The 11,009-nt window shown below is 54.2% G+C and overlaps 2 protein-coding genes across 3 annotated transcripts in view; both read right to left on the bottom strand.

The window, feature by feature from the left end:
• The window catches only part of MRPL12 (mitochondrial ribosomal protein L12), a 5,164-nt gene extending 4,338 nt beyond the window's left edge, over nucleotides 1–826 (bottom strand). Inside the window, exon 1 of the mRNA XM_026084137.1 lies at nucleotides 761–826. Coding sequence (XP_025939922.1) covers nucleotides 761–826 — 66 coding nt within the window. The remainder of the gene's footprint in view (nucleotides 1–760) is intronic.
• Nucleotides 827–1,116: 290 nt separating this feature from the next.
• Nucleotides 1,117–11,009, bottom strand: part of HGS (hepatocyte growth factor-regulated tyrosine kinase substrate) — a 10,331-nt gene continuing 438 nt past the window's right edge. The window contains exons 2-21 of one of the 2 annotated variants that reach the window (XM_026084126.1): nucleotides 10,565–10,649; nucleotides 10,105–10,180; nucleotides 9,465–9,557; nucleotides 7,548–7,671; nucleotides 6,492–6,544; nucleotides 5,809–5,877; nucleotides 5,478–5,602; nucleotides 5,143–5,221; nucleotides 4,958–5,056; nucleotides 4,429–4,524; nucleotides 3,989–4,027; nucleotides 3,757–3,900; nucleotides 3,374–3,587; nucleotides 2,984–3,156; nucleotides 2,684–2,824; nucleotides 2,428–2,605; nucleotides 2,215–2,348; nucleotides 1,730–1,846; nucleotides 1,375–1,470; nucleotides 1,117–1,295 (exon numbers count right to left, since the gene is read on the bottom strand). In XM_026084126.1, the coding sequence (XP_025939911.1) occupies nucleotides 1,188–1,295; nucleotides 1,375–1,470; nucleotides 1,730–1,846; nucleotides 2,215–2,348; nucleotides 2,428–2,605; nucleotides 2,684–2,824; nucleotides 2,984–3,156; nucleotides 3,374–3,587; nucleotides 3,757–3,900; nucleotides 3,989–4,027; nucleotides 4,429–4,524; nucleotides 4,958–5,056; nucleotides 5,143–5,221; nucleotides 5,478–5,602; nucleotides 5,809–5,877; nucleotides 6,492–6,544; nucleotides 7,548–7,671; nucleotides 9,465–9,557; nucleotides 10,105–10,180; nucleotides 10,565–10,649 (2,243 nt within the window). In that variant the 3' untranslated portion in view covers nucleotides 1,117–1,187. The remainder of the gene's footprint in view (nucleotides 1,296–1,374; nucleotides 1,471–1,729; nucleotides 1,847–2,214; nucleotides 2,349–2,427; nucleotides 2,606–2,683; nucleotides 2,825–2,983; nucleotides 3,157–3,373; nucleotides 3,588–3,756; nucleotides 3,901–3,988; nucleotides 4,028–4,428; nucleotides 4,525–4,957; nucleotides 5,057–5,142; nucleotides 5,222–5,477; nucleotides 5,603–5,808; nucleotides 5,878–6,491; nucleotides 6,545–7,547; nucleotides 7,672–9,464; nucleotides 9,558–10,104; nucleotides 10,181–10,564; nucleotides 10,650–11,009) is intronic. The other variant, XM_026084127.1, reaches the window with a different exon arrangement.

Genomic DNA, 11,009 nt, shown 5'->3' with positions numbered 1-11,009 from the left:
CCGCGGCGCTCTGCGCTCCGCGCTCTATGCTCCCGGCGGCGCTCGGGCACTCGCCCGCCGCTCTAGGCGCCCGGCGCCTCGCCTCGATGGTACAGGCGGCGGGCTTGCCGCTCGGCGGGGCGGGAAGAGGGAAAGGAGGAAGGAGGCGGCGCTCTAAGCGCCAGGTCCTCCAGGAGTCGCTTGTCCGGGCGGACGCGGGGCCGGTCCGGGCAGCCCGGGGGCACAGGCGCTGGGGACGGCGGGCGGTGGGGGCTCAGCCCCGGGCAGGAGGGCCTGCTGCCGGCCCGGCCTCCCGGGGCCCGGCTCCCCCGGGAGCCCTGCCCCGGAGCCCGGTTCCCAGCCCACCCCATGCTGCCCCAGCTCCCCACGCTCTGTTGCACGCTGAGGCCACAGCTCTGTCCGTACACTTTATTATCACCGTTTGCGTTCGGTTTCCTCCGACACTACGATGAGAGCTGAGTGGTGAAAGCAGGGAGGGCCCAGGCTACTGTGCAGGGGAGGAGAGTGGCTGTGCCCCCGGGCTCCAGCAGAGGGTCAGGGCCGGGGGTCGTACACTGGGGCCTGGGCTCCTACGGGCAGGGAAGGGGCAGTGAGGGGGTGGATAAAAGGGGGCAGGCCATGCTTTTGCAGAGTTCAGGACTCAGTGTAGGGTACCGCAGGGCTGCTGGCACAAAGGCCAGGGCAAAGCTGGCGCTAGGACAAGCACGTGGTGCCCAACGCAGCACAAAGCGGGATCAGGTGTCTTGCTAGTGTTACTCACCTTCCTCAAGTCCTCCAGCTCCTGGGCAGAGGACAGCCAGGCCAGGAAGGTGCTCAGCACATCCATGGCCACACTCCTGCCTACACAAACTTTGAAGGATCTGCATCTCCTCTTCCCCTAGGCTGTGTCCTGCAGGCCAAGCTCCCAGCCTGTTCCTGACCTGCCTGAGGGGTTGCACAGCTTCCAGGACATAGTGTTTTAGCCAGGGTGAGGCAGGAAAGCAGCCAGAGGGAGCTGGGGTGAAAGGTTGCTCTCCTGCTGGTGGGTCCCCAGAGCCAATGCCGGGACCCTGTGGTCCCATGTCCCCTAGAGCAGGGGCATACCCAGGGAGGAGCTGAGGGGACAGAAATGACTAGTTGAAGTACAGAAGTGATTCTGGATGAACAATAGTGTTGCACTGGATCCCCCCCACTCCCTTCTGCAGAGATCAGTCGAATGAGATGAGCTGGGCTTCTCCGCTGCCCTGTGTCTGCTGCACTTGGGCTGGTGCCTGCTGGGGCTGTTGCTGCTGGGGGGGCCCTCCAGCAGGTGCCATCTGGAACGGACAGGACAGCTCTGGTAGCAGACGCGCCTCTCCCGGGGGCCCGGCCTCCCCTGGGGCAGGCAGAACTCACCTGTTGATACATGGGCTGCTGTCCAGGCAGGTAGGACTGCTGCGGCGGCAGGCTGCTCAGCGCTGCTTCCTGACCTGGCAGGGTGGACATGAGGCCCTAGCAGGGAGGAGAGGACGGCAGTCAGACCAGCTAGCAGAGACTTGCAGCAGAAAAGGCCCAAAGCAGGCTGTTCCCCAAGCCTCCTACATGGGCAAACCTGCTGATGGCCTTTCCCATCCCTAAGTGCCAGCAGCAAAGGCCCAGCAAGGCTCTACTGGCTGGAGACCAGCCCCTACGGCAACCAGTACCTCCCTCTCCCAGTGCCCAGGACACTGGGAGCAGCTGTCAAGTGGCCCGCATGGCAGCAGGTGCTCACCTGCATGCTGTACGGCTGGTACCCCATGGAGACCGACTGGCTGCCCATGTAGCCCATGGTGCCCGACTGGGGCGTCTGCGAGATGGTGGGGATACTCTGCGACTGCGACGCTGCATTCTGGGGAGGAGATGCTGGTGAAAGGCGGCACAGGGCAGCTATGGCTGCTCTCAAACACCCCAGGAGCACCAGGACCAGCAGGGTTTCCCCATTCCCCCAGAAGCCAGGACATATACTCCCTCCATGCAGTGGGAAGCCCAGAGTCCAGGACTGACCCCTTCCATTCCCACAGGGAAAGCAGCAGATCCAGCGATCTGGGACCAACCAGCATCTTTCCTCTCATGCTCAGAGAACCCATGAACTTAAGTCACTGAGACAGGATCACCTGTGCCTGCCTTCCCTGCAGACCCTCCCCCCACCGCAGTCTGCCTCAGTTGGTCGCAAGATGCTCCGCTACAGCTGGGGGCACAGAGGCTGCATTCACTTGCCTGATAACCCTGCGTTGGAGTTGGCTGGTAGGACGAGTAGGCTGGGGTTGTGGTGGGCACCGCCTGCCCCTGCTGAGCCACCTGCCCACTGCCTGCCCCCGCTGGGTACATATAGGCATTCACCATGTTGGGATCTGGAGCAGAAAGGGCACAGATTGACGCACCCACATTGTGCTCAGCCTCCACCCCCACGAGATCAGCTTGTTCACTTACCTGTCCCTGTGACGGGCATTGCTGTGTAAGGCCCTGTGCCCCCCTGTGCTGCCTGGTTCATGTACACACCGTGCATGGGAGAGCCCTCCACTGAGCTGGCTGGGCTGAAGGTGCCAGGGAAGCTGGTGGGCCCAGAGGGTTGGTAGATCACCCCACTGGCTGCTGGCATCGCCTGGAGCTGTTAAGTTAAGAGAAGCAAGCTTTAGGCCATGCTCCCAGGGAGCTGGCAGGAGGGTCTCTGGCACAGCAGCCATACTTGGGCATAAGGCAGCGAGAAGGCCGGCATCTGGGCTCTCATCTGGATGGTCTGCTTCTGCTGTTCCAGGCGCATCTGCCTCTCCTTCTCCTGCTCCTGCAGTCGCTGGATGGCCAACTGACGCTGCATCTCCAGGTACTCCTGCAAGAACAGTGCCGTGACAGTTAGAGTCCAGGACACAGCCACATCCCCTCCTGCCAGGACAGCCCATCCTTGCCAATACTGGGCTGGCCCAAGGTGCAGGCAGGGCCTGCTGCCTGATGTGGCCCTGGATCCCCCAGGAACACTTCCCTGCCTCACCTGCTTTTTCTGTCTCATGATCTCCAGCTTCTGGGCCAGCTGGATCTGGCGCTGGCGCTCTGCCTCTTCTGCTGCACGGCGCAGCTTCTCCCGGTGCTCCTCCCGCAGTGCATTCAGAGCCCCACGCGCATCCCGAATTTGGGCCAGTTTGTCCTGCAGGCCTTCATAGTACACTGGGGAGGAAAATACAGTCTCAGGGACTCTTCCAGGGCAGGGCACTTGGGCTAGGCACTGACCACCCCTGCACACTGCACTGGCTTCTCCCCAGACAGGCTGTGTCATGGGAATGCCAAACACTGGTTCTGGGGGAAGCCCCAGCAGCCACCTGCTCCTCCCCAGGACACTGTTCCCGAGCCCATGGCAGGGCAGCATTTCCCAGCTCCCACGTACGCCTGCGCTCATCTAGCTGGTTGAGCAGCTCCAGCAGCTGGGGGTGCATGTTGTTAATGGACTGAAATAGGGAGAGTACTGCAGAGTCATTGGTGATGCTGCGACCACGCATATGGTTGCTCTTCATGCGGTTGACAAAGGTGGTGACCGCGTTCTGCAGGGCCTTCAGGAACTGCTCATGGTTCTCTTCAGACTCGCCGTTCTGGTACTGCTGCTGGAATGATAGGGCAGCCAGTCAGTCTCAGTTCTCCCAAGCTGAGAGCCAGCAGCACTCCTGTGGAACTGCGTGACTGGGCTAAATGAAGGAGTCAGGCACTTCGCAGGCCCCTCTCCCCAGGGCCCCAGCTGCCAGAGGCAAGACACGGGCCCAGGCTCCCTCTTACCTCAACAACACCGAGCGGGGTGGGGTGGGCTTCCCCGGGCTGAGCCGTGGGCTCTGTAAGGGACAGAGGTGCCGATGGAGTGGGGCTCTTGCGAGCCTCCTCTTGTTTCTTCTCCCAGTAGTTGCGGTTCAGGTACCGAGCCAGCTGCCACAAAAAGAATCAGAGCTAATGAGCATCGCAGCCCAGCTGGGAGCCAGCCTGTGCCATGGACTAGTAGGGCCTGGGTCCTTACCTCAGGGTCAATGTCCTCAGCCAACGGCGCAGAGGAATTCTGGAAAGAGGCAAACGGGGGGAGAAAAACAAGTCCAAGCAAACCAGAGAATCAGAACTCCCACACAGATCTGTTCAGACCTGGGCATGCACAATCACAAGGGCTGGGCACCAACAGGAGAAAATGGAAGGGGATGGCCAACTCCTTCAGTCAGGCACATGCTGTGACTAGAAGCAGCAACCTGAGCCACATAGTAGCAAGGGAGGCACCTAAATGCCGGCTGAATACGGACCTTCTTGCTGAAAGCACCGTAGTGCTGAGGAAGAGCAATGGATTGAATGGGGCAAAGCTTTTCTCTCGGAATAGGGATTAAATCCGACCCAAACAGGACTAACTTGGGCTAGGGAACTGGCCTGTTAAGTGTTCAGCCACTCCATGTTCAGGGGCTGCTGTGTACGTACCACAGGTGGGGAGTACAGCGTGCTGACCGGGGGGGCTGATGATGTCACAGGTGTGGGCTCAGCCTTTGGATACATGGAGTAAGTTGTTTTCTGCCTCTGCAGAAGAGGAAAACAAACAAAACCCCCCAAACAGCTCAGGGACTGGCCAAACTCCTCCAACTCAACTGGCCCACAGTGGGTGGGTGAAGCTCCTACTGCTGGCCAGGCATGGTCAGTGGAACCAGCCTCACGATGTGTTCAATTCGTGCAGGCTAACAGGTCACAGGGCTTGCAGCTTGGGTGCAGCCTGTTCCCAGGATTTGGTCCTCACTGTTCTGAGGAAGGACACCGAGCTGCATCCCACACCCACAGAATCAACTAGACCTGCAACACAGCGTGTGCCTGTCTCCACTTTTGCATCATCCCACAGGCCCCAAGACTTGCTCACACGAGGACATGCCTAGAGATTGTTATTGCACAGCTAGGGGATGCCCAGCACATCTGGGCTCGACAGCAACAACCATTCCCAGCTGCCAAGCAGGGCACGAACCATTCTCTCCTTCTCTTCAGCCTCTGACTGAGACAAGGCAATAGCTAGCTGGAGCTCTTCCTCCTCTTGCAGAGCTGTCTCGTCACGCTTTGGAGGCAGCTGCAAGCAGAAAGAGGAGAAGGGGCCACTAAAGGGATCAATAGGCAGGACAGAAACACTGAATTGCCTACAGGGCAGCCACTCACCTGGGACTGCTGAGAAAGAGGGCTGGTCAGGTACTCAGGGGGTAGTTCGGAGCTGGCAGCAGCTTTGCCCTCGGCTTTCCTGTTGTCAGAAAGATGCAACAGTGCAGAATGAGAACTGGGTGAGCCTCACAGGCTCTTTCCATAGCACTGGAGCCCCAGCTCCACACAGCCCTACAGCTGTAACCCCTGTTCCCAGGAAGGAAAGGAACCCAGTCCAGTCTGCACAGCTTGGGAAACCCTTGCTCTATTCTCCAGAAAGGTGGCCCCACACCAAGTTTCTCCCCTCACAGTCCCAGCTGTTGCAGGCAAAGTAATGTGCCACAAAGGGTACTGACTTGTTGAGATGCTCGTAACAGGGTTCACAGACTCTCACTTCCTTCTCAATCCCAAACTTGGGAATGGTGGAATACTTGGAGGAGCATTTGCCACAGAAGATCTGCCCACAGGCCCGGCAGTGATGCTGCAAAGGATGGGAGACATCAGTGTGGCAGTGAGACACTCCTTCACCATTAGATGACATCACTCAGACACTCCTGGCACCACCCTGCCAGCGGCCAGGGAACATGGTCTAGCTCAGACATGCTTCCACTCAGGCCCAGGGAGCGCTGCAAGTCCTGGGGGAGCTGTGCAGTACAAGGGAACCCAGGGGGCAGGAGTGGCACCCACCTTCCGTGTCACAACGCCAAACTGCACTCGACATCTGTGACACTCCTCAGCATCTACCCAGTCTGGAGCCTGTCAAGGTTAAGGAAACTTGAGTAAGGAAGGATATAAGGCCTCAGGGACAGTGCCTTCAGAAAAACTTTCAGGAGCTCCTATGGCTAACCAAGGCTCCTTCATGAATGGGGAGGCAGGAGGCATTTGCAGCTCAGCAGGAAATGCTCTTCCTTGCAAATTGTCACCTCTCGTGTTACTAGAGACTGTGATGCTTTTCCAGTCAGCAAGAGATTTTCTAGGAACATGACTGTACAGCAACCAGTTTAGCAATACCCTGATATCATGTTCAGACTGCCATGCTGCTGGAAAGCCACTGAGCAGGCCCTTTCTACAGGGCACTTAGCAAGATGAGACTAACTCCCTTCCCTGACCAAATTCCACTCAGGAAAACGGGCTCTGTTTCCATCAATTCTCCCTCCCTCTGGTACTTTTAGGCAGGAAGGAGAATCCTTCCTAAGTTGCTGTACGCCATCCCATAATTGACCACATACTAGCTGGGAGATATGCACCCAGCAAGATCTCTAATCACAGTGAAATGGAGAAATGCAAGGACTGAAAGTTTAGTAGCAAAAGGGCCACAACAGCAAGGTCTGTTCCACAGTGCCAGCACCTTTCCCGCCAGCAGAGCTCACCCTTTCTGCAGCAAACATGGCATCGCTCTCTTTGAACTCTGGGAACACGTGACCTGTGGGAGAAGTGACAGTATCCCACTGTGAAGGTGCTCCGGGAGACTGTGGTGCCAGGGCTTAACCTAGCATTGCAGTTCCCCACCCCGCACATCAAATCCAGCTAAGCATTTCTACCATACCCACAAGCTTATTCTGATACAAGGGAACAGCAGTTTTCCTCCTGCAGGAGGCCAGGGCTTGCACAGCGCTCACTGCTGTCTCTGAAGTACTGTGCTCTCAGCCATGCTCTCGAACGCACACTACAATCCTCTCTTGGTTTCCCTCATCTACCTAGAACAGACATCAGGCTCCTTTCAGTAAGGCACATTTCTCAAGACCTTGAACTCAGCATGGGGAAAGAAGCACAGCTTGGGAATACAGGGCTTTGGAGTCTCACTGCTTCAACGGCAAGCCATGTTGCTACATGTGCTCGGGGTGGGACTGGGAACTCCAGATTTTGCCACCCTCTGGGGAAGCTCCAAATGCTTCTAGCACAGAAAGACAGAGACAGAAACACATCCCTTCCTTCACGGGAGAACACTGCCATCCCTGGGTCAAGAGAGAAAGTGTGCTATTGACACTCCTCTGTCAGGAAGCAGGAACTGCATGTTTCCCAACCACAAAGTAGTAATGGAAGCAGGGAGAAGAAGGAACTACCCCACTGTAAATCCTTCCCAGAGGATACGCTCATTTGTTGCCAGTTTCCAGTAGAACATTCCCAGCTCCCGCTGTCCAGGTATTGCTGCCAACCCTCAACCCCTAGCTGGGCTGGAGGCCCAGAGCAAGGTAGCCCCCTAATCCTGGAACAGAGACAAGAGGGTTGTCCTCTCTCAGCAGTGAGATTCAGTCACCTCAAGAGGTTTATTTGGTATCAGGCACTAAGAAAAAGCCCAGCATTATATGCCCAGATTTCACTAACACCTGTCTGAGTCCCAATACCCATTCCTTCTCCTGTAAAGCTTCTCCTGAGCAGAGCTGCTTGGCCAATGCCCACCCTTGCTTTGTCCACAGAGTCCTCACCTTCAACCTTCATGATCTGATAGGTGTCCTGCACCACCTTGTACTTGGGCTCATTGCGGAAGGCATGAGCCCAGGCCTGGATAAGGTACAGGATCTTACTGCGGACACTTGTCTCCACTTGCCTCTGCACAGAAGAGGGGAAAAAAAATAAATATCTGAGAAAAAGATCCTGAAACCCAAAGGATGATGCAGGTCACCCAGAAGATGGGCCAGAAATAGTGCTCATGGAAGGAGACTTCAGAGTACTCATACAAGGTAAGAGCTTTCAAAAAGCTGCAAGCAGGTCAGTTCAGCAAGAAAGACTACATACTCCTTCAGCTTCCCCACCTCTCCCTCCAGCACAAACAAGAGAACATTCTTCAGAGCAGCACACATCAACTAGAAAAGAGGTGCAGTTATGGTGCTTTGGGGAAATGTCCCTAGAGACTTTAACAGCTGCTCCCCAAGGCAGGCATGAGCACTAGCTCCCTCAGGGTATGATGCAATAAAGACAGCTGGGAAGTTTGCCCTTTGGAAGCAGGGTTACCTGTATCACAATTCAGGAAGCAGGAGGAAACTTGGCAAGCCTGTTCCCATCCCAGCCAGCCTCCAAGAGCAGCCCTGTCATCAGCTGATTAGTCATCATGTATTCACATGACTGGCTGCTCCAGAACCCCCCAGGAAGTGGAGAAGCATTGTCAAGCTCCTATTTCAGCTCAGAGCTCAGCCCACGCAAGTAGTACGACTTAGTGACAATTCTTGGAGCTCCAAGTTTCTAGAAGATTTGGCCAAATCCTGCTTTCCACAAATGTCACAGACCTGAATGCCATCAGAACTAAAATCTTTTTACCAGCAGTTACGAGTTCAAAAGCAGAAGAGTTCCAAGTGTAGGAGTAGAATGGGTCTGGGACAGTTATGAGACTACTAAGGCAGATAAGGACTGGAGAGAATCACGAGATCTCTTGATCTGTTCGCATCTCATCTCCTCACTGCTTGGAGTGGCTGCACTATTATACCTGACCTTCACGTTGCAGCACTATTCCTGTTTCAACAGGAGATACTACGCGAGGGCTGAGTAAGCCTATGACAGGAAGATGACAGAAGACAGACAACCTGCTACAGTATGTGGGATGATAGGATTAGCAGAGCTCACTCAACAAACACTCGCGTCATCTGGTTGCCCGTTTCTGACAGAAGCCAGAGACCGTAAGAAAGGAACAGTACTACTCTAACATGCTCCTGTCAGTGCATTACTATTCTAGGTGCTGGGAACCGAAGACAGAATTTCTTACTTCCACTTCACTGGTGAAAGCCTCAAGCCCTAGGACACAAGGAGCTCCTGCAGGCATCATGTTATACCAAACCAGTCAGTGAGACCATGCAAGTGAAAACAGACAGGTTTACATCTTCCAAAGTTCCTCAAACAATTCCACAGGCCAGTGAAATGCCCATAATGAAGAGGAAGCTTCTGTCAGTTTTCACTTTGCTGCTTACCTTTGCTGGGTGTCTTATACTGTACTACAGGGAGGGAATTCACCTCCTGCTGCTCAAATCCTTGGTCACACACATCCAAATGACATCTGTTTTCCTTTGCTGTCTCTGGCCAAGTAAAGCACTGTACTCAGGAGCGTTTGCCATGAAATGGCCTAGTCCTTTCCAGCATATCTCTGCCCCAGTTCATGGTATAGCCAAACATTATCTTTGCTTTCATGATAACCTCTTTGCCTATCATGCATTTCTCTCAGCTCCCTACATATATCCCTTCACATTAAACAATACAGACTGCTCTTTTCTGAAGAGCATTATGAAACATGTAGTTCACACCTATCTGTTCCTCCTAGCACAGAGGGAATGAAATATAGGACATGTATGTTTACTCCTTTCATTACTTCTCTTACAACCTCATTCAAAAAATAAAGGAAAATAAGATACTTTTACCTTGAGTATTTCTTTCAGTTCTTCCATAGTCTGTTTATTGGCTACCTCATCATGGACTGTTTGGCCACAGTTTTTAACCACAGACTCCATGACCTGCAAGAGCAAAGGACAATATCAGCCTGCCACTTTCTTCCTTCTCCATGGCCTACAGTGCATAAACAAAAGAGCAGAGTCGCAGCACATGCTACAGCTTATTGCAGCCAGTACATTAAGAAGGGGGCACTATTTAAGTGACAATTCAAATCCTTAAGGAAGTGTTAGTCAAGTCAGAGAAATCCACACCATCACTCTGGAGAGTAATCTATACTTTAGTGTCATGGTGGCCTTTGTACCCTTCCTATTTAGRAACCCAGGGTCAAGCAGACAGACCCCCCAAGGACAGCATCTCAAGTACTAGCAACTCTCTGCTTCTAGCTTTGATACGGAACTAAAGAATGAAACAACCGATCTGCCAGTCAGGCACAAAGCCTCTGAAATAGAGACAGGAGAAGGCAAACTCCAAGTCACGACTCTGACACTCCCAGGGCAGAGCAGAGAGAAGGCTGTGCAGACTGCACAACCCAGAAGGCAGGCTTATAAAAGAAATTCTCTGGCCCATGAACAGGGCCCCTACAGTGCTAGAGTTTTGGGCTGAAGTTACCTCTAATGCGTAGAGTGCCACATGGGGATTCTTGTCATTGACTTTCTTCTTGATAGCATTGACTGCATATTTTGCTCTGGATAAAGAAAAAAGAGTTACAAGCCCTCAGGCAAGCAAGAATCTGCAAGAAGATTCCAGCTGCTACTGATAATCCACTAACCCCCAACCAAAGAAAAAAGGTATAGTTAGTTCACAGTATATGCAGTTCCCCCAAGGTAATTTGGAAAGAGAAGGAATAGACACCGTCAAGCTTGAGTTTCTCTCAGGATTTCAGGCCAGATATAACTTACAGCTCCTAAGATAAGGAGGAGTACCTCAAAACACAAAGATATGTTACCTTTTTACCACTTTTCTAAAAGAGGATAACAAGCTGCGTTCTACTGCACTTTGACAAGCCCAAGAACGTGGCAGACAAGGAGACCAGTGTTTAAAGCATATCAAAAAGCAAAAGAGCACTTACTGGGTATCTCCCTGACGAATCATATCACAGATCTGAAGGATGGATTCCCAGTCTGTTTCCAGCAGAAGCTGGCTAGTAGCTTTATCTGCAAAGAATTGCAATAGCTATTAGGCTACTTTAAGTTGTTATGCTTGTCTTGGCTCTGCTCCACAATTGCTGACAGATTTGCAGGAAAGCTCTCACTGGATGAGAAACAGCTCCCGGGATGTTGTTTGCGGTAATCTAGACTCAAGCGCTAAAACACATGAACTGCACCCTGCGCCCGAAGCGTTCCCCAAGACGCTGCTGCAGGGCCCGCGGCGCCGCTCCACGCAGTTACCTGCTCACCCGGACAGGCGATCTAGCCGCACCCTGCCAACCTCCCGCACCAGTCTGCGAGGTCCCTGCCACGCGGGCGGCCGGCACGGGCGCGGCGGGCAGCCCCTGCGGCGGGCACGGCGGCCGG

This window comes from Apteryx rowi, unplaced genomic scaffold (assembly GCF_003343035.1).
Source record: "Apteryx rowi isolate R43461 unplaced genomic scaffold, aptRow1 scaffold_626, whole genome shotgun sequence".
Classification (NCBI taxonomy): Eukaryota; Metazoa; Chordata; class Aves; order Apterygiformes; family Apterygidae; genus Apteryx; species Apteryx rowi.
This window is presented reverse-complemented; position numbering and strand designations above follow the sequence as displayed.